Genomic DNA, 24,595 nt, shown 5'->3' with positions numbered 1-24,595 from the left:
GGACAATTCAAATAGACGTCACGGTTTGCGTTCTTGTTTGACGCACTGCAAAGATAAAGCGGTTTTACGAATCGAACGTGTGTAAATGGCGTTTAAAAAAAATCTTGCGGTGTGGGAATTGGCGACTGTCGGCATGTTGTTGTTTATTGTTATTTGTTGTGTTTATGGTGATTAAAGAGCTAAAATAACAATCATAGTCGGGGTATCTCCAATATACATATATGTAAAAGAAAACAGCAGAAACCTCATAAAATAAAAGTCTCCCAAGATTATTTCAACTTCTTCAAAAAACAAGTACACCAAGGACCCCCAAGATTCTTTCAACGTCTTCAAAAAATAATAATGAAAATCGGATATTCGATATAAACTTTTTTGTTCATTTAACCACTCCCGAAGGTGAAGAAAGCCGGAAGAGTAACTCGACTGTGAACTCGATGCAACAGGGTGCCGATACAATGCAGCCGCCGCCATGGCGGTGGCGGCGGCGGCATGAAACCATCATCTGCAGCATTCGGCGCGCATTACGTTGCGTGAAAACGCCAACATTCGAATTAAAATCAATAGACCCGCTTATCGGACAAGTCCGGATTTCTTACTTTGTTAGTCTGACAGCAGAAAGCCATTTCGAAGAGGGTCAACAGTACCGAAGAAAATTACGAGCTTATCGGCACAACTAAAACACCGTTAAGTGGCGGAGTGCCGAAAAGCCGAAAAAAGGAAAACCGAACGCCGAGCCCTGAATTTAATCGGAGTCGCAATAAAAAACTTCCACAAATATTTATTATTTCGAAAGGTGATGCGAATGGTGGATGCGCCGGGTCACCGCAGCATAATCACAGCCTTTGCTCTATTATTTAACGCGTCCTCCACCCTTTCCCAGTTTTACAAAATTCCCTTTCTCCTTTACGCATCCGTTGTATTATTCAACGTTATTTATAAAACTTTGGCCATGCGAATGGACAAATTCGTAACAGATTCGGGAACGTCGATACCGCAAGGTCGTTTCTGTTTTTAAAGGGTGTGCGGATCGCTCGATATCCGAAGGACTTGAACTATTTATTTTTATAGCTGGTCGAGCTGAAAAAGGGGATAAGGGGATTCGGTATACGGCAAATGCATGCTTCGGCGATCTTATTTCGATCCCACTATTTATAAATACAGTGTGTTATTTCGGGGCGATTTTCAACGAGGAGAGGAGGTAAGAACTGGTGGACGAGCCGTCGAAGGGGTTAAACGAGGTTATTCGGCGTATTTTCAAACGACAGAGAAATATAGAAGAAAGTCCACTTTTGAACAATAATAGGTCATACTGGGATTAATTACTCTTGAAATGACGTCATCGATTTTTGCAGGAAATGAACACTATACCACTATCGTGTTACTCGACAAAATTTCTCATCTTGAGAAGATAAATAAAATTCTAAATCGATACAAAACTGGTGATCGATGGCTCCTGGACTCTGTGTACAACTAGTACCGAACATTGTATTGATGCTTTTGTGTTATATTTCTGTGCTTAAAAATCTCTAATTTCGTAATTAATTTTGTTGGCAGTGCGTGTTGTACCTGTGGGCCCTGAAGTTGTGCTATCCAACAACCCTTTTCCTTCTTCGTGGTAACCATGAGTGTCGCCACCTTACAGAATATTTCACTTTTAAACAAGAATGTAAGTAATTTTTTCTAAACAAGCTTTTTATTGTGTGCATTATATCTTTCTGTGTCGAAATCGATTTTTGTTGTTCTGTCTTGATTTTTGTGCATGGTTTTGTCGAACTGTGTGTTTCGTCGAAGTGTTCGCGTGCGCTTGGGTGATTGCTTTGCGTCCAGTGGCGTAGCAATTAAAGGGCCCGCAGGGGGACCTAATTACGGCACACACGCTCGAGACTACGTTTGCTTGTACTGTAATTGTTTGTGTTGTTTGGATTTATTATTTAAATTCGGCCGGGTTTTATAGCTGCATGTTTACCATTTATTATTTTATAGTGTATTGATTTTTATTGGCCTGGGTCTGTGGTGGGAATTGATTGCCTCGCGCCGCTACTGTTTAAACGTCTAACGTTCAGTTAATTACGCAAGTTTTTGTGACTTAAAATATATACTTTTTTTGAATGAAATCAAAAGTAGGCGGCTCGTACATCATCAGTGTCGCAGAAATTTCAAAACAAAGTCATATTTTTAAATAGCTTAAGGTTGGTTTGTTTTTATAAACTGACGTTTTATTAATTTAACGCCTGAATTATGACGTACAGTGGAAATATCCAATCAGTGCTTGTAGATACACGTGTCATTATATTTATAGTGCGAATACAATCGATATGGGAACTGTTCATTGCATGTTTGTAAATTTATGATGCCTATAACGATTAAGGAGTAGTGCAAGGACCTGTAAAATTTCGACATCGATCAACTTCATGATCATTTTCGTACCACGTATGCTGCCACCCACATTTCCACATCGCGATGTTTATCAACTATCTAATCCAAAAGCAAACATGAATTTGTCCGAAAACCTTCACATTTCCCAACAAATCACATCCGTTGGCCCGATTTTCCTACTGATTCAGCTCTTTGTCCCTAATAGCTTCTATCTATTTCTCGTGTAAAAAGAAAACGAACATTATTGTATTGATACACTGGGCTATAGCGAATCGATCGACTACAACTCGGAAACTACACACTGCAGCAGAAAATAAAAATTGGTCTAAAGAGTTTAGACAGTACTTCCCTCGCTGTCGGAAACTTGACGACTGCATGCCTATTGTGCTTTTTCTCATTACATTTTTGTAGTGGGAATTTAAAAAAAAAATGCGATGACGTCATCAACATTTTTGCAAGGACACGTATATCAGTTTGGGATAGATGTAGTGTAATACTAAGAATAAAATTATTATATTCTCAAATTTTCAGGAAAATGAATTGGGTCGTTTTGAATATTGATTTGTAATAATCAATAAAATAACGAAACAATTTACTCACGTATACGTATCCCAGGCAGCTGAAAATCGTGTATGTATAAACATTCTTAATTTAAGATGACAGGCGTAACAGCATACTTGAGAGTCAAACAGAGAAACTGTAAACAAAACGACCATCGGTTTTATTGCTTCGACTTCCGCTTATTATATAAAACATTGGGTTTTATTTTAATTCTTGACGGTGAAATTCACAATTGGTTGATTATAAACATGTCTATTTCACATTCGCGGAACCAAGTGAACGCATAAAACAAATGCAGGTCTGTAATGTTAAAGTCAATGTAAATAAGCATGCTACCCTTATGTTTCAACCGAGTTTTTCCTTTAACAAATTTTTTGTCTACCAAATTGGGTTGGTTGGGGTGTAATACTAATAATAAGTGTTGCCTTTAATTTAATCAATAAAATAAATTGACTTCATTAATTTTTTTGAACCACCTCTTAAGAAAATCTAAAAAATATGAATGGAATGATAAATCACAAGTACAAACTCATCATATTTTTTGCATTTTAGATAGGATTTATTCAGCAAAATTTAAGGGTGACGTCATCAATTTTTTTAGGAGGGATGAACAAATACATTTTGAACAAAAGTTTACCATGCTTATAATAACTTTAGAATATTCCCAAGATTTCAAAGCATTCGGTTTTGTAATTCCTGATTAAATCGATAAAATAAATTCACGCCTTCATTAATTTTTTTGAGTCACCCTGTTTATGCAAATCGAAAAAATTTGAATGGAATGACAAATTACAAGAAGAGACTCACCATATTTTGTACATTTTAGATAGGATTTATTCAGCAAAATTTTGTGGTGACGTCATAAATTTTTTAGGGGGGACGACCAAATACGTTTTGATCAAAAATTTACCATGCTTATGATAATTTTAAAATATCTTCAAGATTTCGAAGCATTCGGTTTTGTAGTTCCTGAGTAAATCAGTAAAATAAATTTACGCTTTCATTTATTTTCTTGAATCACCCCGTATATGCAAATCCAAAATATCTGCACTTACCAGGCAACAATTATTGTAACTTGGTCCAATTTTTAAAATTTGGAGATATATATCCTCAATGACATTCACTCTTCAACAGTTTTTTTCGAATTGGCTTCGCATTTCGCAATCGCAACTGTTTCGTCTCGCCACCCAAACAAGTGATTCCTCCCGCGCCGCTCGTCGTTTCCAACTTCCGCTTTTTGCTATGGCTGGGAGTTTGTTTATATAAACTATGTCTCAACGTGCGATAAAGAAATGACACGGTCAGTGGCGTAACTGAAGCAAATGCGTATGTACTTTTTCTCTGCTTCTCTCGATGTATAAACATTAACAGTCGAAGTTAATCATGTATTGACAATATATAAAATGATTAAGAGATATTCTTCCGATCACAAAAAAAAATTTCAACATTTGCTATTTATGGTGCTTATTCACGAACACACAATAACAAATAAATAAATATTATAACATTATTGTTGCGAAAATCGGAAGTGCTGTTCTTGATTTGATGGGCGAAAAAAGTTGGAAGTGCCGGGATCTGTTACCGGAACTTCTAATTGCACTGCACACTCCACCTCCACTAAACCACAGGCCACAGTTGCTTATGTTAAAACTCATCATATTTTGCACATTTTGAGTTAAACTTTTTTGGCAAAAATTGTAGATGACGTCATGAATTTTTTCGGGGGAATAAACAGATATATTTTCATTAACAATCTACCATGCTCACAATCAATTTTAACCATCTGCAAGATTTCAAAATATTCAGTTTAGCAATTCTTGATTTATTCACTAAAATAAAGTGACTGATTCATTTCTTTTTTTGAGTCACCCTGTATAAGCAAATTAAAAAATTTGAATGCAATGATTAGTTACAAGTGTAGTCAGATCATATACTTTATTCAGTAAAATTGTGAGAAGACGTAATGAATTTTTTTTGGGGTTGATAAAGAGATACATTTTGATTAAACAGTTACCACGCTTACAATAACTTCAAAACGTCAAGATTTCTAAGTATTCAGTTTTGCAAAATCAATTCACTCCGTCATTAATTTTTTTCAGACACCCTGTATAAGCAAATATTAAAAATTTTAATGCAATGATAAATCACAAGTATGGACTCATCATACTTTACACATTGAAGATGGCATTTTTTCAGCAAAATTTTGGGGTGACGTCATAAATTTTTTAGGGGGGACGACCAAATACATTTTGATCAAACATTTACCATGCTTATGATAATTTTAAAATAACTTCAAGATTTCGAAGCATTCGGTTTTGTAGTTCCTGAGTAAATCAGTAAAATAAATTTACGCTTTCATTTATTTTCTTGAATCACCCTGTATATGCAAATCCAAAAAATATGAATGGAGTGATAGATCACAAGTACAGACTGATCATATTTTGTGCATTTTAGATATGATTTATTCGGCAAATTTTCGAGCTGACGTCATCAAGTTTTTGGAGGGGATAAGCAAATATATTTTGACTAAACATTTATTATGCTCTTTATAACCTTAAAACATCTGCAAGATGTCAGAGCATTCCGTTTTGTAGTTCCTGATTAAATCAATAAAATATATTTGCGCATTCATTATTTTTTTTGAGTCACTCTGTATATGCAAATCCAAAAAATATGAATGGAGTGATAAATGACAAGTACAGGCTCATCATATTTTGTACATTTTAGATATGATTTATTCGGCAAACTTTCGAGCTGACGTCATCAAGTTTTTGGAGGGGATAAGCAAATATATTTTGACTAAACATTTATTATGCTCTTTATGACCTTAAAACATCTGCAAGATTTCAGAGCATTCGGTTTTGTAGTTCCTGATTAAATCAATAAAATATATTTACGCATTCATTAATTTTTTTGAGTCACCCTGTATATGCAAATCCAAAAAATATGAATGGAGTGATAGATCACAAGTACAGACTCATCATATTTTGTACATTTTAGATATGATTTATTCCACAAACTTTTGAGCTGACGTCATCAAGTTTTTGGAGGGGATAAGCAAATATTTTTTGACTAAAGATTTATGATGCTCTTTATAGCCTTAAAACATCTGCAACATTTCAAAGCATTCTGGTTAGCAAATTAAAAATTAAATTTCAAAATGTTGTTTTATAATTTTGATTTTTTTTCCAAAAATCTGGACGTTTCGGGTGAAAAGTCGATTCAGAGTTGTAAACTACATGTGTAGGACTATGTTATTTTATACAATTGAAAACCCATTTACTATGTACAATTTTGAAGTGACGTCATCGCTTTAGTGGTGGGGATGATTCGACAAATTTTGGTTAGCGTTTTACCATCTACATGATATTCTTAATATAAGTACAAAATTTCACAACAATCGGTCGAGTACTTTCGGAGATTATCTGTCTAATAAAAATCCGGGACAACAGACGGACAGACGGACGGACAGACGGACAGACAGACAGACAGACGGAAATGGGAGACCTATTTCTTCGTCTTCTAGGGGTCATGAAAGATCGAGAAAACGTAAAAGTAGAGAGTCGGCCGACGGACTCGATTACAATACTTCCTTTGCTTACGCTCGGGAAGTAAAAAGACGAAAAAAGCAACAGCGTTAAAATCTGTTTTAAGAATCTAGATTAAGTCTGTGCGCCAATTTTGGCACTTTAAGAAAGTCCATTCTAGAGGTCCGAGAGGCGCTGTCCCCCAGCTATCTGTATCTTATTATTCTTCCCTATTGGCGATCCGTTTTGTTTCCAGACTTAAATACTGTGTGTGAACATAAATTAGGACGTACCAATTGAGGTGGAATACCCTTCACACCCTACACACGTTTTCACCCCCCGCAGCGAAACCTCTCAACGAATTCCCACTTTCGCCGGCCGCTATCGAGGGTTCCGATTGGAACTTTTCGACCACTTCTCCATCGAGTAATTTGTACAATAGACATGGACTAGCCCGAATAAATACCAGCGCCGCCTCCCAACAAAGAAAACACTACGGATAGTGGGGCACAAAGGAGTCCGCCGCAATAATGCGCCATTATGGTGGCCGGAATCTCCTGAATATCAAAGGAAGAATCGCGTATCGGTGCTCAACATCCGTTAAATGTCTTTCGCACTGTTCCGATTCTGTATGCGTGCCGGTTCGATTCCATATCGATGTTTTATTTAGATTGATGTCGCCCTCGCTAACGCTGATTTATCGAGTGTGCAATTTTTAGCCGCCATCATGTTTGTGTTTTATTCAGATGCATGGCGCAGTATTAGTATTTATAATCCGGAGCCGCCATAAATTCAAATTTCCGACGAGTAGTTTTTGCATTCGCCTAGTCCATCTGTTCGGTAAACGAGATACGGTCTCTTAATATTTTCCGCCAAACCGTAGCCTGTCGTCGTCCATTAATGCGCGAGGAAGCCACGTTTGCAGAAATTAAATTATTCGTGCCCGTTTCCGTCTCCTCCGTGCATGCTTTCTTTATACACTCCGCAATATACATTTTTATAAGCTCCCTCGGATCGAACTCATGCCTCAGGTGTCCGCATTCGTAAATATCGCGCCGATAAATATTGTTTCGCTCTGTACTAACAGAGCGTATTAAACTCGGAGCGGAGGATGTGTGCATAACGAATGCGAAATTATTAACGAATTTTCGAGCCGCTGTCACGTTTTCGTTCGGCCCACGCGCGCCGAATGCTGGAAGTCAAACGCAATTTTCTTTTCAAAGTAATTGGTTCGGTAGTTCGGCGATTATTATCTGTCAAAAAAGCGCGAAATTGAATTTTTTTTGTCGCCGCCTTAATCAGGCACCCCTTCGATTAATCAGCAGCAATTATCTTCCCGCAATAATTAATTATCGCATGATTGGAGCGAGATTCGATCCGACCGAGCTGATTTGTCCGTCGCAAATTAACATCCCGTGAAACATCGTTTACGGAGGGCACAAAACGCAACGCAGTTTCACTTATTGACACTTGTTGAGCTCGGAATGGTTGCTGAATTATCTCACCTTGGACTTGGTTGGGAGGGAAAAAGTCAAGTAGGGGCGGTGGCGTTTCTATTTTGTAGTTTCACTGTACAGATAATCCAGGAATATAATGTATTCGACCGATTTCAATTGGTTGCACGGACGCTAAATTAATATGGATTTGGTGGGATTTTCAAGTTGGAACTACTCCAGTTCCTCATTTTTACTTCCCGAGCGCTAGCTAAGGAAGTATTGTGATCGAGTCCATTGGAGGACTGGCTACTTTCATGTTTACTCGACGTTTCATGACCCATAGAGTACGAAGAAATAAGTTTTGTTTCCGTCTGTCTGTCAAAATTGTATAACAACATTTTTTACAAACGTAAGCGGAAGTCGCACGAGAATATTCGATAGAACAACAATTTGCGATTTCTCAATTTACTCTATATTTCAGTTTTGGGATTTTCAGTTTTTTGATTCTTCAATTTTTCGATTACTCAGTTTTTAAATATTTTAGTTCTGGAATTATTCAATTCTTCAATTTCTCGATTTCTCATTTTTTTTTATTTTTCGATTACTCGATTTTCCGATGCCCCAGTTTTACGATTTTTGTTTATTCTTAAATTTGTTGATTTTTAAATTCTAGATTTTTGGATGAATCGATTTTTCGATTAATCGATTTTTCAGTTTTTCAATTCTTCAGTTTTTGCGATTTTTAATTTTTTTGATTTTTTAAATTTTGGGTTTTTCGATTTTCGATTTTTCGATTTCCCAATTTTTGGATATGTCAGTTTGTAGTGATTTTCAAATTTTTCGATTTACCAATTTATTAAATTTTCGATATTTCAGTTTTAGGATTTTTCAATATTTCCATTTTTCAATTTTTCGATTTTTTGATGTTTCAATTTTTCAAATTTTCAATTATTCCATTAATTTTTGGATTTTTCGACATTACAGTTTTGGGATTTTTCAATTTATATTTTTCGATTTTTCAGTTTCCAATTTTTAAATTTTACATTTTTCGATTTTTCAGTTTTTCAATGTTTCATTTTTGGGATTTTTCAGTTTTTTTTTATTCTCGTAATTTTCGATTTTCAATTTTTCGATTGCTCAGTTTTTCAATATTTTAGTTTTCGATGTCTCACTTTTTTGTTTTTCAGTTTCTCGATTTACCGATATTTCAATTTTACGATTTTTTTATTCCTCAAATTTTCGATTTTAAAATTTTTCCACTTTTCAAATTTTCAGTTTTTGGCGTTTCTCGATTTTTCCGTTTTTCAATTTTTAGAATTTTTTTATTTTACATTTTTCAATTTTTTGATGTCGATTTCTTGATCTTTCGATTTTTCAGGCTCTCGGTTTTTCAAATTTGGCTTTTTGGAATTCGTAATTTTTGAATTTTTCAATTTCTCAATTTATCGAGAGTTCGATGTTTCGATTTTTCTGTTTTTAATTTCTCGATTTTTTAATTTTTTGTTTAGACTATTTTGATCTCTTGATCTTTTCATATTTCGATTTTTCTGTTTCAATTTCTCGTTTTTTGAATTTCTCAGTTTTTCCATTTTTCAATTTTTCCATTTCTTCATTTTCACACTTTTCGATTTATAAAATTTTCGATATTTCACTTTTGGGATTTTTTCAATATATTTTTTAGTTTTTCAATTTTTCGATTTCTTAGTAGTCACATTTTTCAATATTTTAGCTTTAGGATTTCTCAATTCCGTAATTTCTAGATTTTTCAAATTTTTTTGTCTTTTTTTTTGTTTTTCAATTTTCCGATAATTCAGTTTTACAATTTTTTTATTCCTCAATTTTGCGATTTTAAAATTTTTCCATTTTTCAGATTTTTAGTTTTTGGCTTTTCTAAGTTTTCTCCATTTTTCAGTTCGTCGATTTTGTTTTTCAGTTGTTAGAAATCGTGAATTTTCCATTTTTCTTTTTTTTAATGTTCAACTTCGCGATTTTTCAATTTGTGGAGAGTTCGACGTTTTGATTTTTCGATTCTTTATTTCTCGATTTTTCAATTTTTTAGTTTTTCAAATTTTAATTTTTCGTTTTAGTTTATTTCAACTTCTTGATTTTTCCATATTTCAATTTTTCTGTTTCAGTTTTTTAATTTTTCAACATTTCACTTTTGATATTTTTTCATTTGTCGATTTTCCGATGTTTCAATTTTTGACTTTTTGCATTTGAATTTTTCGGTTTTTCGATATTTCAATTTTTGAAATGTCTCGATGTCCGTTTCCCTGTTTTTCTATTTTTGAATTTTACGATTTTTTAAAAGCATTTTTTCCCGTTGGCTTTTAAATATACTGTTACGTTCATCGGTGATTTAAAATCGGCGTGGGTAAAACTCAACAATTTATTTCACAGTAATACAAAACTACACCACTAATTAAACAACGATTATGTACACAATAATTCCGACTAGAATGAATTTGACTAGACTAAACTCCCGTCATTACTGGACCCGTTGACTGAGACTGCCTCGTTCCCGAAGGTCACCTCTATTTAAACTCATACATTCCTCTGGATGGTTCGCGAACGCCGCTTCGAGGTTTTTCTGAACCCCGAAATCAAAACTTCCGGCAACCCACTCCAGGCGTTTCTTTAGCGAACCGTCACTGATGATGAGTCATCCATCATCGCCGTAGATACTAGAAACGTCTCGAAAAAACCCATAGGCGTCGTATCGAGGCAGCGTATGGGTTTATTTCGTAACAATACGTATTTCATATTGTCCGCACTTGTACGGACTGCGTTTTGTTAGAAAAAAGAAAAAAAAAACAATTTTTTAATGAATTTAGCCACTGTATGACCTTTCGGGGGCACTTTGTCGTAGAATCTAAGCAATGTTGTCTTCGATGATACTCAGTTCGTCCTGAACATTGAAAATAATTAGTATGATTTGATGTGAGAGTGCTTTCCCGTATTATCTGCTAGCTTTTCTTTCTTGAAGACGAATTTTCCGCAGATTTTCAGGCTTTTAAACGCTGAAATTTTATTGCCGACGCCTGAAATGTAAGACTGAGTTGTTACATAATTTGGGTCGTAAAGTGTCAGCTTGTTGGGATTTTCTGCTATATTAAAAACATGACTGTACTGTATTCATAATAACGAACCAAGGACGAGAATATTCGTAACCTTTCTGGTTGTATGAAGAGAAAATTGTACAAGTATATTTGAAATATTAATGGTTGTACTGCATTTCTGCCAATATACGTATTATTTTTTGTGAAAATTGATAATCTTCTCCCTGCGATGGTGCACCATTTTGTTAGAGATGTATTGTTGTTCTTTCAATCATTTGACTTCATTGTACGTCAGTAATGGCGTTTTTTTATTTGTTGGTATTTCTCAACAAAGAGCTCGACTGTTACGACATAAAGTAAGAATTATACAGCACAGAGGGCAATTTTCTCCATTCGTCGAAACAAAATGTTGCTATGTTATATATATTAAAAACGGAATAAATATCTCATTATTACGACGTTCCTCCACAGATTGCTTCGTTTTTATAATATAAGTATGTTCAACTCAAGTTATTTACTCCGTTGTTGTTTCATTAAAACGAATGAAACGACTTGATTATTTATTAAATGTTGTTGCCCCGCTGGATTTTGCGGCTGTTTTCTTCAAGAAAATAACTTTTCTTGCTTGTTTTCGCCGAAGGGAACCAACCCACGTTTTCTTTATTCACATAACTAATAATATAGAAGTGAATTGCGCACTTGCGTACCCAGCTATGAATTTAATACGTGGAAAACCCTTCATTAACACCTTTTCTAATTCTTGTTCCAGGTAAGATAAAATATTCAGAACGAGTCTACGATGCATGCATGGAGGCGTTCGACTGTCTGCCCCTCGCGGCGCTGATGAACCAACAGTTCCTCTGCGTCCACGGCGGATTATCACCAGAAATACATAATTTAGACGACATTCGAAAGGTAAGATCCAACTTCGACACGTTCGCACCTATCTCACCCGAAATTCCATTATGGAAATCCAGATAACGCCTCGCCGAAATTGAGGAAATCGCAACCTCGCTCGAATTAATATCGCATCGGCTTTATGAAGGGTCACGGCTCATTTATTATTGCTCATGCTGAGCCGGATTAGGCGTGTCAGAGCCGGTCTCGGCGCCGAAATGAAAAAAATCGACGTTTCCGACGAGAATTATTCGTCAAATTGCTCTTGTTCGCGTAATTGGCCGCACTAGATGAAGTTGGTACGAGAAAAATTTGACCGATCTCCTCGGCCGACGCCTCGGCCGTTTTTGCGGGCGTCCCATTCCGACGTATTTAGCTCGAAAGTCCCGGTAACAAATGCGAACCTATTAGCGTAATCATGTTTTATGAGAATCCCTTCTCATCCATTAGAAAATCCATGAAGCGAACGTTTCGTAAGTTCCTCGCTGGAGCGAAAACACGTAAGGGAAAGAGGAAATGTTCGATAATTCACTTCATGCCTCAAAACATGGCCAATAGTTCAAGTTGAAGGAGAAGAAGAGAGCCGACTCTAAAGTAAATAATTTGACTTTTCGAAGAAGGATAAATTGCGCGTATCGTACGGGATTTCCGACGTATCGCGTTCCAGAGCATGTATAACCCGGCGCATCCGCCAAATTTGCTTTATTGGATGCGTCAACACCGGGGATTTATTTGTTTGGATGGGAATTAAAAGGGGCCGGAAAAGGAGAAGGCAATGTGCTAGCATCGTTTAGGGATCTTGTTTATGCTCGAGGTTTTTTTCCTTGTAGTGGTACACTTGTAAATGTAGTACTAAATTCATTTTGGTTTATGGCTGCACTAGCTATCAGTTGAAATTAATAGGAAAAATTACCGATTAGACTTTCCGAATTTTTTGCAGAAAACTAGGACCAAATCTTTGAGATTCCGCAGTCTCTAATATTGGCTTCACTAATAATTGTAGTGAACTCTGTATGCTCAGGGGAAGAACATCCACGTCTTTCTAACTTCGTGATTACATCCACTAATGGTTGTTTAAGACTTCGAAAACGCTCCTAGACGTTTTCAATATTCCATAGTGAACACAAGTATTTTCTTCATGTGTTGCGTAATTCAAGTCTTGAAAAAGTAAAGTTGCTTGAGCACATTTTCGCCGAAAATAAAACTTTTCCGCTTGGCTCGTGTTTCCCGTCGAACTTCCTGCTGCTCGGACGTAAATTGATCAAATTGGAAGTTGCAGCGTATTAGCTTAACTAGAATCAAAGTTGGAAGTTTTTGATTCGCCGTCCCAACTGTACCCCAAAATGAATATTTAATACGGTCATGAATGACGTGACACGCAATTCCAACTTGTTAGATTTGTACGAGACGATCAATAGTCGCCCAGAATGTAACCAATTATTGCCCCGTGGGATTTCGGGCACTTTTTGCGAAAAGCGGCAAACGAGAGACGAGAGAATACGAAAAAGCATTCTGTTTTGAGAGAGTGTTTTTTTTTTCTCTATGTACTAATTTACATTTAATATACGAATACATTACTTCTTTGCTTTCATATTCAGGCGTGCTGCTTTTATTACCGGTAGGAAACTGATTTAAAATTCAATTTGCAACCAGAACGGCGCTCTTTACTATCAATAACTTCTTTTGTGCCGTGCACAGTGCACAAAACTGCCTGCATGTAAACTCCTAATTATTTCTGCTGGCGGGAGATTAAAAGAAAAAAGAAATCTTTTATCGTTTTTTTAAATATTTACGTGCTGCCGTGAGTCACATTTTTTTAACTCTTCTACATTTGCAATTAATTATCTCTGAAACAAGGCGACGTGGTTATATATTCTGACGTGATGGTCTAATTTTCAAAAATTAGTTCTGTTGCATCTCGTGGAACACTTTAATGAGTTCATGCATAAAACATCAAACTATCTTCCACATTACGCCGCTAGCCCATTAGCCATTCCATGAAATTTATATGACCAAAAGTTTGCGACAGAGCATCGCTTTTTGCCACCACCGAACCACAAAACGCACACTTGCGATCATTATTACAGTACAAGCTTCCAAAAATTAGTTTAATTGAGAGTTTTACACATCGTTTTCTCTTCGGCCACACCTTCCAAAAAATGTAGACTTCAAAGTTAATTAATAATTAAAATTATGATGTGAAGCTTCTTACATTTTTGTATGAATTCCAAAATTGTTTTTGGAAATAATTTTGAAAAAATTGAGAAAATCTAGTGTTTTCTTTTTGGTAGAACCCTTGTGTTTTATTTTAAAAAATCAAAATCCTTTTCGTTTGTGAAAAAAATTGAAATAACCTTGGAAACCCGTAGTATTTTGAATTTGAAAGAGTTTGAAGGAATCTTGGTGTTTCTATTTTCAAAAAAAAATTTTAAACATCCTCGAGGACCATTGTATTTTGTTTTTGAAAGAATCTTGGGAAGCCGTTGTTGTACCTCGGTCCTCTAGTAATTTAGTGTTTAGAAGAATTTGAAAGAGTGTCGAGAATCTCTGGTGTTTTATTCAAAAAAACAACTGAAAAATTCTCGAGAGGTCAATAGTATTATTTTTGGAAGATGACCAGTGTTCTATTTTTGAAAGAGTGGATGGGGATATTTTATTTATTAATAATAATTATTTAAACTCAAACAAAGCAATTATCTCCGAAACTAGGTGATGCGACTAAATATTCTTGTGTGGACGTAATTTTGTAATTTTAAAAAATTAGTTTTGTTGCAGCTCGTTAAACACTTTAATAACTTGATGCATAAATCATCAAACTGTCTTCACACATTGCACTGCTAACGAAGAACCTGCTTTATTACGTATTCCATGAAATTTATATGTCCAAAGTTTGCCACACAGTATTAGTATTTATAGTACACGCACCCAAAAATTATTGTATGAGGAGTTTAAAAGCCTTTTGGAATTGTCGTACTAAAAATTGCCTATCGCAGAAGTTAAAAAGCAATCAATAGCAAATTTCCTCGTATTTACGAACAATCTTCGCAGCGCCAAGCGTTTGATTGTCCTTAATCACGAGGTAATGAAAAACTCACAGAAATCTCCCGTCTCATTTATATTCAATCAGCGTCGTCATTTTCGGCTAATATTCTCAAAAAGTATACAATGTTGATACAGAGTGAACAGATACGAAAACAGAATTACCAACCTTTCCAATATTCAATATTTATCCGTAGCTAATTACGAGTATGGGTTTTTTAGCTCGGCGGCCGCGTTATGCTCTCTTCAAGTTCGAACATTAATATTTAACGTGAGTCTCCAAGGATCCTGTTTAGGAGTAGAAGGAACTCTGTCGTTCCTGATGGAGTTGAATTATTCATATGGTCCGTATCTGCACCCTCTCGCCCATTTTAAATATTCCAAGACACTAGCGTAAATTATTAACACCGTTTTGATGCTCCGTCTGACGACACCCTATTAGCTAATGAGATTTTCGGAGGTTCGGAACGGGCACTTCATTATTTAAAAAAGTTGCGTACGGAGCTGGATATTGCGCTTAAACGAATTAAAAAGTCCGCGGCGAGGGTGTTCGTGTTTTAGGAAATTAGCATAGATTAGAGGCAGCCGAAATGGAATAAGTGTAGCTGGTTGTTTAACGAAGAGAGTAAATAGAGAAACGAAGTTTCGGGCTCGGGAAGGAGCTCGGTGTTTATACAAAGGAGCGCTAGTTTTATTGTTTTTGTTTTTGCGTCGTCGCTTTTCATTTTTGTTTGGGCGGCGTCGCCAATTCGGAAAACGATAAAAGAAAGAAACGGTTTCTCAAAGGGATTTTCGTTTTCGAGCTTGGGGACGATGAGGCATTGTGAAAGTCGGGTCAAAGGAGTGCGGCTCGAAAATAGGCGTATCCTTGAGATTTTAAAAGGAATAGAGGGTTTGTTACGAGAAAAATACGGAAGAACTTGGTGTTTTAATTTTTGAAATAATTGAAAAGAATTTTGTGTTTTGGTATTTAAAAAAATGTCGAACTCCACCATTCATCCCCATTGTGAAACAAGTTGCGCTAAACACCCAAAACGAAAAACCTCTTTTAATTAAGTTGTACTTCGTGACAGTCCTCTCAAAGTTTTCGATATTAAAAAATCAGCATTCCGAGCCACTCCGACAAACAATTAGAGCTAAATCCGAATCCCCCCAGATTGCTTCCACTTTCGTCTGCGCTGATGAGTTAACAAAAAATCCATTGTTCTCCCGAATACAAGATTGGCCTACAGAGAGAGAAACTATTTCCATGAAATTCCCAGCACAGCCCGTCAGAATCCCTAATTACGGTCGGGCTAAAGGACTAGTTTGACCAAAGGTTAATTGACAAGGCGAAAGCCCGTAATTAGAGACCGGCACGCTTTGTACCTGGAATAAAAAAGCGCATTTTTATCGACTACACTGCACACTAATCTAATTAAACCCGCCATATGCACCAGTCAATAAAGAGAATATTATCATAATCGCACCGACTGTGCATTATTTGTTTTCTTTATGTATTTCGAGAAAGTGCGATCGCTGCCATATTTAGCCGCGCGACGAGGAAAGTTACCTCGAGAAATTGCATTCCTTATAAGCGGATTCGTAGGCTTAATTCATATCGGACGCTATAATTTAAGAAGCAATTTTCGAAACAGCGTGCTGCAGACAAAACGAGAAAAGTTTCTCTTCCGGAGTCGTTTCTAATCGAAGTATCCTAATAAAGTTGGTTTTGTAGAAATTTCTTTTGCACACACGCTGACAGTAATGCAAATTTGGCGTTCTGGACGAGTCGAATGGATAAACCGTGCCGGTTTAATATGCGTAAAGACTGAATGTTTTGTTCTTGCAGGCTCGGATTTCGCCGGGATTTAACGGTTACCGAGGTTTTATGTGCTTAATTAAGCTTGCAAACCGCACTGCATCAAATTGTCCGTTTCTGGGGCCGGAGCGATTCGGAAATTTAATTAATGCAATTTAGAGGACCGACTGTTCGGATTCTTGTTCGACTTCAAACGGATGGGTTTTTCTTTTTTAGATTTTGTTATTAGAAGAAAGCAGGCGAGGATGCGGCGTAATGTAAAAATAACAGGTTTGATTTGAGCGGTTTTGAAGTCACGGACTGCTCGAGGTGGCAATTACTGTTGTGATATCACAGAGGTCAATTCGTGGCAACACTTTTTTCGGCGTTTTTATTAACGACTTTCTAAAATTATTTTTTTCTACCGCCCACGTTTTTTGGTTTTCTAATAGAGCTATTAACGCACGCAAATGACGTCACAGCAGTTCGTTCATAGCGGAAAGGCGTTCTTTAATAGATCTGGTGTAATTTAGATCGGTAAGATTGGTAGCCATGACGAGATGTGTCAGGTGAATGTCAGTGGCAAATCTAAACTTAAAATTTCCCACTTTTCCGGACGCGTAACTTCTTCGCAAGACATTTAAACCAATTTTAAATTACAAAAACTCGAATTGATTAGAATTACATTTGTTGTTGTGAAAATTCGAACCTCAAATATTTCGTGGTTAGTGTCAGACCAACCCATCACCAACCACGACAAAAGTCCCCAGATTAAAAAAAATGCAAATTTCAATTAAATTTTGGGAAAAAACGTGTGCGGTAGAAAAAATAGTATAAATAACTCGTTCATAAGGCCATTGAAGCACTCATCCTTTATATAACTCGCGGCTTCGCCGCTCGTTCTATAAACTTAGATTCGTGCCTCAATATTTCGTCGTTGATTCTTCAATACCTGCTATGTGCAAAATTGAAAATTGTTCAGGAAACACAATAAACTGCTTACAAAAAAAAAGGGAGTCCGTGTTCGTTTGGTTTAGTCACTTAACAAAATAATAATTTGCTTAAGATACATTTAGTTTACAGAAAATAACGTTTTTAGTGCAATTGTTTATTAAAACTTATTTAATGTTGCTAATTTTCACATAGCAGATTTTTCATAGCTCAGCTTTTGTATTTACATGTCATTTATTTCACAATACATGTAAATTAAACTCTATTAATATAATTAACAACTTTTATTGGAAAGTTATTTTATTTAAACCAAAAATACAAAAACATTAAAATAAAATAATAATAATAATACTAATAAAAATCGTTGACTTATAATTTTTCGCAGATTACGTATATAAAATATTTTTGTCAATTTGTCTTCAAATAACTGAGAACTGCGGGGAAAATATTTCAAAAATCCCCAAAATTTCCAAAAAATTTGAAATTGTTCCAAATGGCTTTATTTGAGAGGGAAACATTGAGTTTCTAGTTTTATAGAGTATTAATCGCAAATTTAACTTATGCAATCCTAGCCCCGCCGACTCACCCTCTATTTTCTTAAAGAGTATATCATTTCCCAAAAATTGTCTTATTTTCGCAAGTACTAGTCCCTCCCACTTTCTCTCCATTTTCTTAGGGGGTATGTTATTTGCTAAAATCAGTTTCTTTCTTAGCAAATACTAGCCCCGTCCACCCGCCCTCTCTTTCCTTGTAGGATATGTCATTTGCCAAAATCAGTCTTACCTAAGCAAGTACTAGGCCCGCCCACCCGCCCTGTATTTTTTCTAGGAGGTATATCATTTGCCAAAATCAGTCTTATCTTAGCAACTACTATATTATATATTGAAATGGCAAAATAAAATATTAAACAATAATTAAATAGTACTTGTAAGATAAGATTAATTTTGACAAAACACATACCTTCCAAGAAAGTAGAGGGCGGGTGGGCGGAGCTAGTACTTGCTAAGATAAGACTGATTTTGGCTAATGAGACACCCTCTAAGAAGAGAGAGGGTGTGTGGGCGGGGCTAGTATTTAATAAGATAAAACAGATTTTCCCACTTTTAACATTTTCGACTATTTTTCAACTATTTCCGAACATCAGCGAGAAAAGTGAGAAAAATTTTTCTTAATTTCCAAAAATTTTTTGTCTGAAACAGTTAAAAGACGATCTGACCCAACGGAAAATAGTTGGCTTATAGATAATTTTTCGCAGATTACGAATCTAAAATATTTTTGCCGATTTGTCGTCAAATAACTGAGAAATGCGGGGAAATGACTCCAAAAATCCCCAAAATTTCCAAAAAAATTGAAATTGTTCTAAATGGCTTTATTTGAGAGGGAAGCATTGAGTTTCTAGTTTTATAGATTAATAATCGCAAATTTAACTTATGCAATCCTAGCCCCGCCCACTCACCCTCTATTTTCTTAAAAAGTCTATCATTTCCCAAAAATTGTCTTATTTTAGCAAGTACTAGTCTCTCCCACTTTCTCTCTATTTTCTTAGGGGGTATGTTATTTGCTAAATTCAGTTTTTTTCTTAGCAAATACTAGCAAATGCTGTGTGTATTATATGCACATAGCAGATATTTCGAGCGGTTGTTTGACTACCAACACATGACAGGTTTTTTCTTTTCTAATTTAAAAATAACCGCTAATTTTTAATACTGTTATTACCATTCGACGCGCTATATTTCTTACAATCAAATCATGAGCAAACCTAAAAATGGACAAAAAGTGCACATAGCAGGTATTGCAGAATCAACGACGATTTGCCTTATGAAGCTCGTTCTTTAATATACTATTTTGTGTGTTTTGATAGCTCGATTATCGATAATAATGTAGCGTTTTGTTCACAGTTAGACAGATTTAAAGAACCACCCGCTTTCGGACCCATGTGTGACCTTCTTTGGTCGGATCCCTTAGAAGACTTTGGTAATGAAAACAACGCAGAACATTTCTCTCATAATTCCGTGAGGGGTTGCTCATATTTCTACAGGTTCGTATTACTGTGAGTGTTAAATTGCATGCCCGGCCTTACACCGAAGTTTCGACTTTTACGTTATTATATCCCTCACAATTTAATTTGTTGTCAGTTAAACTAAGTCTAGAGGTAGATCATAAACGTCAAGACCGCTTCCAACTTTTCGCACAAGTTTATTCAGTTTCATTCAGAATGTACAAAGGCCGTGGCTCGAATTGTGTTTACTTTCATAGAAATTTAACCCGAGCGTGATGGTTTCAATGAATTGTTGCCGTTGCGAAAATTGTCCGTTGAATTGAATTATTCCGAGTTCGATACAGTGTGAATTTGTGATGTGGCTTTTCTGTTTCAGCTACGCTGCCTGTTGCGACTTCCTTCAAAATAATAACCTTCTATCAATAATTAGAGCACACGAAGCACAAGATGCGGGGTGAGTATTCTTTATGATCGATTTTCGTGCGCCACACGTAAGTTTTCATAACAATTTTTCGAGCGCTCGCTCCTTCAAGAATACCCAGGTAAACCGGTAATTAACGATAATTATGGAGTTACAAGAAGCTTTTCTCTCTACTCACACTTCTCTAATCTTTTTAAAAGTAAAGAAATTTTCATTAATTAAAGCTTCGGGGCCGGATTATAATGAAAAGTCAATACAGTATCAAGATCGCGTACATGTACACAATATGCTATTAATAACGAAGATGACAGCAATAATATTTCATAAAGTTTATGATGCGGCCGGGACGGGGAAAATGTGTCGGATTATTCAATTTGGGAGCATGAATCGATTTTCGTTTTAAACAGCTTTCCATTGAAATATTTCTAAAGGAGGTATTATGGGGGAATTTTTTAGATGTTTTGCGAGCGGACCCAGGTTTTTGCGATTTTCCACAGAACCGGTGGAAATTAACGTCGCATTTTAGAATCGAATATTTGGTAAATAGTCAACGGGCCGTGATGAATTTATAAAAAACTATGTTTGATATTGTTGCGCGATGACAAGGGCATAAACCCTACGAACTCTGCGTGCAGCTGCCACGACATTGGGTATTAGAACGATTTAGGCAAGAAAATCGAAAACCCTTAATCTTTCTTTAAAAAAATGCATTATTGTGTCTGCATTATGTATTGTATGCCTTGTTTTTTGTTTGTTTTGCGAGCGGCCTCAAGTTTTAATTTATGTAATGTATGCATCATATTTCTGCCATTCTGCACTTTTGCGGGATATTGAATACATTGTATTTTATGAATAGTCAACGGGGCGTAGTGACTTTAATTGAAATCTATGAATTATTTATTGGGAGAGTTGGTATTTTGTATCGCTGCACACATTTGTTCGCTGCGTGACGTAAATCGGGAAGAAAAAAAAAACGCAAAAACATATTATTTTGAGCGGTTCTTACTGAGCAAAATTGACCTAATCATCTATTGTTAGGTTTGGACAAAATTCATAATAATGCGTCTAGTTCCTTTTTCGTCGAAAGCTTCTTCGGCTAAGTGGACCGTAATGGCGGCGTGGTGCATTAATTATAAACGCTCTAAGTGTTGTTGTCATGATACAGCCGAACACTTTATGAGATGGTTAAAAGCGGGCTTTTTACGCAGATATTCTGTTGCTGTGAGCTGACCTGTGTAATGTTATGCAGCGAAGTGAAGAGCCCGGAGGGTTTGGCTGCAGTTCGGGTACTTGCTGTATATTTGCTGAGAACTAGAGCGGAGCAAATACGGAGCAGCTTCAAATGAAAGATAACCGGAAATTTTTCCTGAGGGTTCGTCCAGTCTCGAGGTGATTTGGAATTTTTACGTGGTGTTTATGCAACGCCGTCTGGGTAATCGACTGCATTCTGAATGCAGAGATTAAAGTTAATCTTGCACAAAATCGCAGCAGTGCATGCAATGTGTACCCACCCTTTAAGCCCTATATAATTAGCATATTATCGCGCCAATTTTTAAACCCGCCTCTATTATGTACACGTGGCTTATGCATATTTTATGAACGGTCTTATCGGAATTACAGAAAGCTGGACAAGGTTTACGGGGAATCGTGAAAACGGGGAAAAATAATGATTTATTATCTCTCGAATTTGTCATTTCGGTCGAGTTTGCTTTCGACGTTGGACTGCTGGAACTATTTTTAGGACAATGTAAACAAGTTTCATGTGCATAAATGATAAGGCAAACGACAGTTCGTACTAATTGTTAATTCGGTGAGCTTCCGCTAAAGTGAATGCAGGTGCGTGTTGTCATGTTTACATTTGTTTGCAGACTAAAATGCAACGGTAAATATTTAGAGCCAACAGTTATAGTTGAAGTGCCGAACAATTTAATCAAAGCATGAATATTCTCACGATCTTGTGATACCATTGTTTAATTAAGTTAATTTCAAACAAAACAGTGTTAACTTGCAGTAAGTTTCGTATTTTACAAAAAAAAAAAAAAACTTAAAAACTGGATCGGAAGAATGACAATGGCATTAATCCGTTGGATCATGCATGCAACTAACACGACATTGGGTATCAGAACTAATCTAAAACACCCACTTTACATATAATCAAGTACTTAATTTTTCTTTAAAAAAATGTATTATTGTGTTGTCTGATCAAGCAAACTTGTAATCAAGCGATCCTTGACCGTAAAATAGCGTGTCTGCATCAAATTCATGTCGTTAAAATAATTTAGATTGTGTTTGACTTATTAATGTTTAAAAACAGCAAACGACCTCTTGTGTTCCCAGAGCGTTATCAACTTCTAGTAGATCATCTTTTTGATTTTTTTTCTCACTTGTTCGTCCACCGTTTTTGTGTATCGCACCTCCTGTAATGATCAACATTGAACATCGCGCACGTAATTTCTAATTTCAATTCCATCACCGGCTGGCCGTCGCCGCTGCCCCCGTCCAATAAATCGGGAAGGCCGCCCGTGCATCACTCGGAGGCGGCGATCGACTCGGATAGCCGCCAACTAGGGCCTCCCCGGGGTCAGCTGGGAGCGGATCCGTACGTGCCGACCCTCCCTTTGCCGAATTCGCCGCCAACATGAACTTAGCGCAAACTTGCCCCAAACTTACTCCCAGTTAAGAGAACTTGCCACGCTGGGACATGTTCCGGCCATCACGGCACGTTATTTTTAGATCTGGGATTTTTACCCCCTGTAATCCCGGCTTTTATTTGGCCGAAACGGACGGAATTGGATATCGAGCACTATAAAAAGATGCCGCAAAATACAATACCGCACGAGATGATTTAAATGTAAGGGAAATGTAAATACGTATCTGGGTGGAACGGGTCGGCGTTAACAAAAGCTCGTGAAAGTCGGTGGAAAGGGGGATGGTTTTAATTTTTCTTTACGTTGTTTATCATTTTGGTGTTTCGCGGATGGGAAGTTAATGAAAGGCGAGGAAAAGTTGGGTTTTGTTTAAAAGTTGGTTGTGTTCGAGAGATTTTTTATGTCAGAAGGGCCCAGGAGAAAGTGGGCGGCGGCCCGGAACCTTCACGGTAAACTGAAAATGAAGCGGTTGGGGAAAGTCTATAACCGTATATTGCCCGTTAAAGGATACGACGGGGTTAGGGAGGACAATTATTACTAGAGCAAAAACTTAAGGGCGGATACTTTTTCCGCCTTATTGAAAAAGTCGCCGTTAAGTTGATTTATTTGTTCTATTCGCCGCTAGGTGGCGCCACTACTTCACAAATACTTGAAATTATGTCACGAGTGGCTCCCTTTTGTATTCGCAGGGTGTTTTTAAAGGTCAGCACGTGCGCAAATAAATTTATTGATAATCGCGTTATCAAAAATTTACACTGCTGTTGTTCGCCACGGTGACATTTAATATGAATAGGCCCTACTAAATCAAATTATTGTTAGCCCCAACAACTGTATAAAGTAATAGCTATAAATCTGAAATTTAAATTCATACAGCTTCGGGTATCAGAATCTACGTCACATTTAGTTTCACACAACATTAAGCACACCTTCCAATTTCGTATGTGGAATATGTATTTTAAACTTAATTTAGCGGGGATGTAAAGCGAAAACGAGCTTTAGCAGACCGAGCGGCTCGCGTACGTGTAAGCGACATCTGTATTTGCAGCGGCGAAATCTCGTTATAAAATCAAATATTGTGAAGTTTTAGTCGAAGTCGAATTAAGACGATATCTCGCGGTAGTCTGATTTGACAGACGCTGCAGTTGGATTATTCCACTCATTACGATTAGTTCAGAACTTTGCGAAGTTATTTCCGAGATAAAAAAATAATTAGTTAAAGACAGTTTCAGTCTGGTAGCCCACAGCGGCGACAGAGCAATTATGATGAATGGCTTAGAGCTTGACACGTATCTATGCCCAACTAATATTGCATTGTTTACCTAGTTAACCCCGTTATAAATTAATTATAGTGTCGACACAAGGATAATTAACAACGGGTTATCAAATCGTGGTTAGTTCCGATAATAGTGACAAAACAACCCTAAAAACTCTCGGTGTAGCCACTATTCTAGGTATTTTTACTTCTTGAGCGGGTTACTAGAATAGGGGTCTTTTAACGAATGACTTGGTTTCACAGCCCGGATAATACGAAAATGTCGGTCTCCCGTTCTCTATCTAACTTTGACAAACTTTTAATAGTTCCATTTATTGATGGAGAATCAGTTTGTCACGTTGATAGCTTGCGGCGAAATTTCTTGCTTTATAAAAGAGATATAGTTCCATTTAACATTAAAAAATGAACCGAAGGAGTGACAAAAGAATTAACAGTGTGGATTTGGCTTGTAGATCGCACGATATTGCGTATCTTTTCAAATGATATAGCAAAAATTTGATGAATTTTTATTTTAAAATAATGAAAATCAGAACCGCTTCCTAATTGCTACCAGTTTAGTTGTATTTTCCGCCCTTCTTGTTAGCAGCCCGGGCACGTTTTCGCTTCTGTTATTAGAAAGGACATCCTT

At 36.5% G+C, this 24,595-nt stretch overlaps 1 protein-coding gene across 5 annotated transcripts in view; it reads left to right on the top strand.

Annotated features, from left to right (window-relative positions):
• Nucleotides 1-24,595, top strand: part of LOC135127597 (serine/threonine-protein phosphatase 2B catalytic subunit 2-like) — a 130,682-nt gene that overhangs the window by 90,700 nt on the left and 15,387 nt on the right. For all 5 annotated transcript variants that reach the window (XM_064054089.1, XM_064054088.1, XM_064054087.1 and 2 more), the window contains exons 4-7: nucleotides 1,555-1,666; nucleotides 11,729-11,874; nucleotides 19,525-19,664; nucleotides 20,002-20,079. In XM_064054089.1, the coding sequence (XP_063910159.1) occupies nucleotides 1,555-1,666; nucleotides 11,729-11,874; nucleotides 19,525-19,664; nucleotides 20,002-20,079 (476 nt within the window). The remainder of the gene's footprint in view (nucleotides 1-1,554; nucleotides 1,667-11,728; nucleotides 11,875-19,524; nucleotides 19,665-20,001; nucleotides 20,080-24,595) is intronic.

The sequence above is a fragment of the Zophobas morio genome, unplaced genomic scaffold, assembly GCF_036711695.1.
Source record: "Zophobas morio isolate AGI-343-1 ecotype UQ-CSIRO unplaced genomic scaffold, CSIRO_AGI_Zmor_V1 ptg000012l, whole genome shotgun sequence".
NCBI lineage: Eukaryota > Metazoa > Arthropoda > Insecta > Coleoptera > Tenebrionidae > Zophobas > Zophobas morio.
The sequence above is the reverse complement of the archived record's forward strand: the minus strand, read 5'-3'. Positions and strand labels throughout refer to the sequence as shown.